The sequence below is a fragment of the Cucumis sativus genome, chromosome 2, assembly GCF_000004075.3.
Source record: "Cucumis sativus cultivar 9930 chromosome 2, Cucumber_9930_V3, whole genome shotgun sequence".
Taxonomy (NCBI): domain Eukaryota; kingdom Viridiplantae; phylum Streptophyta; class Magnoliopsida; order Cucurbitales; family Cucurbitaceae; genus Cucumis; species Cucumis sativus.
Window position 1 is genome coordinate 718,121 of NC_026656.2, and position 5,949 is coordinate 724,069.

Sequence of the window (5,949 nt, forward strand, 5' to 3'; positions counted from 1 at the left end):
GAGTTTTTTTCTCTTTTGATAAAAAAATATATAATTTAAATTTATGTGTACATAAATAATAAGTGAGATTTTATCATTGAGGATAATTTGAATATCCCCTCCACAAATTATTGAACTGAAAATAAAAAATAGAAAGTTAATTGAATAGAAAGGGAGAGAGGAGATGGAACTAGAAACAAAAAGAAGAAAACATTTACTAGACAAGACCTCTAATTTTAATTTTTTAGCCCCTTTGAAAAAATTGTAAAAGGACTTCACATTTAATTAATTTTAAATAATATATATCTAAAAGGAAAAAAAGAAAAAAAAAAAAAAAGGAAGATAGAGAAAATCACACAACAAATTCACAACCCAACTTGATTTTTTTTCTTTCTTTTTTTTGTTTTTGTTTTTGTAGAGAGAGATGATATCAATTTAATGTTACCACGAGAAAGATAAAGGTTGAAATAATGCAGTAGGAATCACACACTCTCTTTCCGCCATTGCCGTTTGATCTATAAAGTATTCATAACCTTCTTCTTCTTCTTTTGAGCTATCCTTTTCTTGATCCCATGGCCCATAGCTATATTGCCACTCATCAAACACGAACTCGGTCACCGACTCAGCCGATTCCTCGTACCCTGTCCCCAAACTTGGCAATACAACAATTTCACTCAATTCCTCTGGTGTCGACTCATCCAACTCGGACGACGACGAACACGGAGGCGATGAGGGTGGTGATGGCGGAGGTGGTGGAGGTGAGATCATGACATCAGGAAGTTGCATTGAAGCAGCAAGAGCAGCAGCGGATTGAACGTCGCGAGGAGAGGAGGAGGCGGGACGGGGGAATGAGGCGGCGAGTTCAGGGAAATTAAGGATGGCGGAATTGCCTTTGATAGTAAGAGCAGCTACGTCGTGAGCACGTGCTGCCATGTCAGGTGTAGCGAAGGTGCCGAGCCAGATCCGACTCTTTTTCTTCGGCTCTCGAATTTCGGACACCCATTTACCCCACGCCCTCATTCGGACGCCGCGGTAACTTGGGTGAGGACTATTGTTGCTGCTTTCTCGACCGCGCTTCGGTCTTCGACCAATGGCTTGTTTTGATGGAGACGATATTGAACCTGACGTCGAGGACGAAGACGAGGACGAGGAGGAATTGGCACCACCGGAGTCGATGTCCGGCACGGTGGCGTCGGCCATTGGCAAGTGATTTTGGAGCTGTTTATTGGTGAGAAATTAATTGGAAGAAAGAGAGAGAGAAATTGAAACGTGTGTGAGAGTGAGGAGTAAATTGAAGAAATGAGAAGGATAGGGGGGTTTTAAGCAACAACAAGTTGCCGTACCAAATTGCATGGAGTCAATATAATTGCGACACGTCTTCAACACACAATGGGGAGAGAAAGTGTCGACAAAGAGAGAAAGCGAGAAAGAGAGAGAGAGAGAGAGAGAGAAAGAGGAACTTTTTTTGGGATACAAAGTATGGATTTGTAAGTATGATAGCATTGACTGTAATAAGTAAAAGAATATGTATTGAGTAAATAATGTGAATAATAATAAAAATGGAAAATGGAAAATCTTTCTAATTATGGTAGTGATTTCTAAATTAGAATCATGTCAATGTCCATGTGGACTACATAGTTTAAAATTTACAATGGTACACTGTTGCTCAACTAAAATCCAAGTGGTGTAGTAGTCCTGAGGAATGAATTGCGTAAACACTCGACTATTTATTTATTTTTCAATAATTTAAGACTCGATTATTTATTTATTTTTCAATAATTTAAGACTTTGTGTTTAATAAGTTTAAAAATTTTAATTTCTAATATATTAACATTTTGAAAAATTAATAAATCTATCCAATAAAATGGTTTGTAATAATAAGTTATACATTTTTTTCTTCAAAATTTAAGAATTTATTAAATACATCAAGTTTCGAGTTTTGAGTTGAAGATGTATATGCCACACAAATCATAAAATTTAGAAACTAAGACTATAATTTTAAAACAAAAAAAATTGTATTTATTATTTAATATCGCCATGTGCTGTATATGTATCAAACACCCTATTATTATAGCAATCATCAACACTATATCATTTTCTTTACATTAACTACCATCTATTTTATTGGCAAGGATTATGAGGATTAATTGGCTAAATTATTATAGGGATAAAATTGGAAACTCAAATCAATACAAATGCAAGGAGTACACAAAAGAATAAATATATGTTTTTAATTAATTAGTAAATAATTAATTTACTCAACCATATTTTTATTTTATTAATGTTTATTCTTCATTTTCATTCTCGTGATATCTTACTATAATTTTTTCTTAACAAAATATAAAAGAAATAATAATAAAAAAAGTTTAATAAGTCTCTCTATTTTCTTATTCTTTCCCCGAAAGCTTAAATATTTTATAAAATAATTTATTTTTTATAATTTTCCTTTCTCTTCTAACCTCACTATTTCTCCTACTATTTCTATCCAACCCTCTGAATGAGTATCAGCTGGTTATTTGTTTTTAAATTTCTTGCTTTTCTAATTTAAAAATTGTAGTAATATGGACAGTATTATCATAGTTTATTTTTTTTTTATTTTTTTTTTTTTATTTTTGCTAAAATCATGTCAAATTGAGGTCTCTTCTTCAATTTCTTTTTTCCTCTAATATTTTTACTTTAAGGATCAAACTCTTTCATCCTTAGTAACCCTCGTTGATTTAGGTTACTGTTTTGAAAAATTTGGATGAGAAGATTTTTTTTTACTGTATTGGAAGTCTCAAAGATTTTGTTTTCTCTCTGTTTTTTAAGTACTGTATTGGGAATGAGGATAAAATCTTCTATTAAAAAGAGTTGTTCCTTTCCATTCCAATTCTCCTCCAATGAAAAAGTAGTCATTTATTTTTCACCCAATCACAATATCCACACAATACTCTATATCATAACTGCTACCTACATAAATGTGTCAACCACCATTAAACTTTCAATTGGCCCAAAAGAGAGTAAAAAAACTTATTATCTCATCGTTTATTTATGTATTATTATTATTAAGTTTGAACAATTAATAAAGTGAGATATCAAACTACCAATCTTAAAAAGGATAATAATTAGTATCATATCATACTCTTAAGTTTTATGTTGAGTTTGTTAAGAGGGTGATGTTGACTTTTTCTATCTTGAACAAGACTCACTTACTCATTTTTTACTATGGTTAATTATTTCTACACGAAAGGTATACGAATTAGGTGCATCTTGAAATAATTTACTTAATTGTCTCCATACATTATACTCTCATTATATTTAGAAAAAGAATTAAAATATTAATTCAAATTCAAATTTAGTTTCTATCTCGGTAAGAAAGCAAAATTTTTGTTATATAGTTTTAAAAGTTATAATTTAGAGTTCATTTGATTTGATTATCAAATCCAATAAATAATGTCTTGCCTACTATATATCCTAATAAGAACTCTTTGTGAAAATATTTATATATAATTTATTTTAAGTTTAGTTTGTAAATGTTTGTTTTTTATCATTTGAAATGAAAACGGATTTACTCACAATCAATTATATTTTAAATTAGAAAAGTCTAGTTAGCATATAGACGAAGAAAATGTGTGAGTATTGGTGAAAACTCATTATTAAAGTAAAATCTAGAAATCTAGGTCTAGAAAATAACATTTTTAAATATAAAAATCAAATGAAAAATCTTTGACTATTCAAACTAAAAATAATAATAATGAGTATACTAAGGTTATTGGGTGTGTATATATATATATATAAAAAAAAGTGTATATGTATAACTATACTGATTTTTATTTTATTTGATTCTATACAAACAAAACTCCATTGTTGTGCACTACAACCATTCAGCTAATGTCCATTTGGTCCATTTTTATAGTATCATGTTGCGACAAAGGACCACGACCATAATTTACACGTTGTGTATATATATACATATCACTTTCATGTATGCATTCCATTATCTTTAGAGTATCCCAGGCTATAGAAGATTCTATTTTGCTTACATTTTGTTTTATTTTTTAGTTACCATGTATTTAATTATATGTTTATATACAAAAGTTGTTTTTTTTAATAATTTTTTTTTTCAATACAATCTCATTGAATTTTTGAAAAAAAATAAACATTCAATTCATCATTAAACAAACTAAACTAAGAGAGGAAAACCTGTCTAGAAATGGGGTTGTTTGCAATTAATGAAAATTTTCAAAGACTTTCCTTTTCCCTTCCTTTAAGAACCACACAATGGATGGCTAACTTTAATAAATAGTTCCTTCACAATTTCACCAATCTATTTTTGTCCCTTTGCATTTAACTCATCATTAACAAAACTTTTGTATCCCTTCCCATATTCCTCCAAAGCCCATCATCTCTTTGTGCTTTATTCTTTTCTATGTTTTCTTTATTATAAATGTAAAAAAAATACTTCACCAATATTAATTATATAAACTATCAAGTAGTTGAGTATATTGATTTAGCTGTTTTTGTTTTTATTTTTATTTTTAAAGTAGATTAAAAATAAGAAGATTCAAACCATAAATTTTTTAAAAATTTAATCTTTTGTCTATTTTATTTTTAAGCTATAAATTTTAAGTCAAATAAGTTATTAATCTATTGGGAATTTTTAAAATTTCAATTACATGCTCTATTAATTTTTTAAAAAAATATATGTATAGGCTAAAAATTCATTAGATTCCCAATTGAAAGATTAGTTTAAATTATTGAATATTTTAAAGTTTAGAAACAAAAATAACATAAACATTACTATGAAACTCAAGGACTTAAAAACCTAAGAGGTTTCACTTTCTTTTATTAAGGTAATTTTGTAATTGTTAAAATTTTCTAATGGTAATGTTCATTTTACTTTTGTCAATTTGTCTTTGAAAGGATAGTAAGTCGGCTAAGTTGTAAGTGCACATGCGCTGTCCATAGTCCTTTGAAGTACAAAGTTCTTAATATATCGTTTTTTTTTTTTTTGTTTAATGCAAGAATATGATAAAAATCAATCGTGGGGTTCTTCTAAGTATAAATTATTGAAGTTGAAACTCGAAAAAATTGAACCTTTTACTTTTGGATTGAAGGTCTGGTTGATTACGATTAAACTATACTTCCACAAAAATCAATCTTTTAATTAATGCATCACAAAATAAAGGAGATGTGAAACTTTTCATACATACAAAATAAATTGTAAAATGTTTATTATAATTAGATGAACATGTTTAATGTATCAAAATGACGAGCTTGAAGCATCTAATCTAGATTTTTAGAAATTTTGATAAAATTACAATATTGCTCCTAAGTCATCATAATTTTGAAGATTGATTTTTTAAAGAAAAATTGTAGAGAACTCGTATAACCTAACATATATAGAACTTTGAAGTGGATACCTCTCAATTTGATCGTCCAATCTTCTTTCAAGGCATGATAATCACATGAAAAGTTATAGGTGCGTGAATCTATCAAATTGTATATATATTCTCACAACCATAAGATAGAAATTTTTTTTTTTTTGAGATTTTGAGATAAAATTTCCACTATGATTAGGTGTTGATATTAATTACTTTAAATATTAAAGAATGACCAAAAAAAAGAAAAAAGTAACCATGTTTTTATTGTTTTAATTCAAATAAACGTTTACAATTAAGATTAATTTAGAAAATAGCTTTGGTTTTTTAAAACTCTGCCATATTTGATTTTTTTTTATTTTTAATAAGTTCAAGATTCCAAGCTATCTAAAAAGTTTCCATAAAAAAAAATAAAAGAATGAAAGTAAAAATGTTTTAACATTACAAACCATTAGTTTTTAGAAAAATTGGAAGGAAAATTATCAAAAATAGAAAGAAAAAAAAACTATTTTAGTTGTTTTTTTATGTAGTGTAAATAAGTTTTTTTCTATTTTGAAAAATCCCAAAAAAATCAAATAAAGTTGAAAATGTTTTAACCTTAACATTATTT

At 28.1% G+C, this 5,949-nt stretch overlaps 1 protein-coding gene across 1 annotated transcript; it reads right to left on the reverse strand.

Annotated features, from left to right (window-relative positions):
* Positions 1 to 341: 341 nt before the first annotated feature.
* Positions 342 to 1,391, reverse strand: LOC101212945 (ethylene-responsive transcription factor ERF039). The gene has a single exon (XM_004139390.3). It carries the CDS (start codon positions 1,177 to 1,179, stop codon positions 421 to 423), a length of 759 nt encoding a protein of 252 aa, XP_004139438.1. The 5' UTR covers positions 1,180 to 1,391; the 3' UTR covers positions 342 to 420.
* Between the last annotated feature and the right edge of the window lie 4,558 nt (positions 1,392 to 5,949).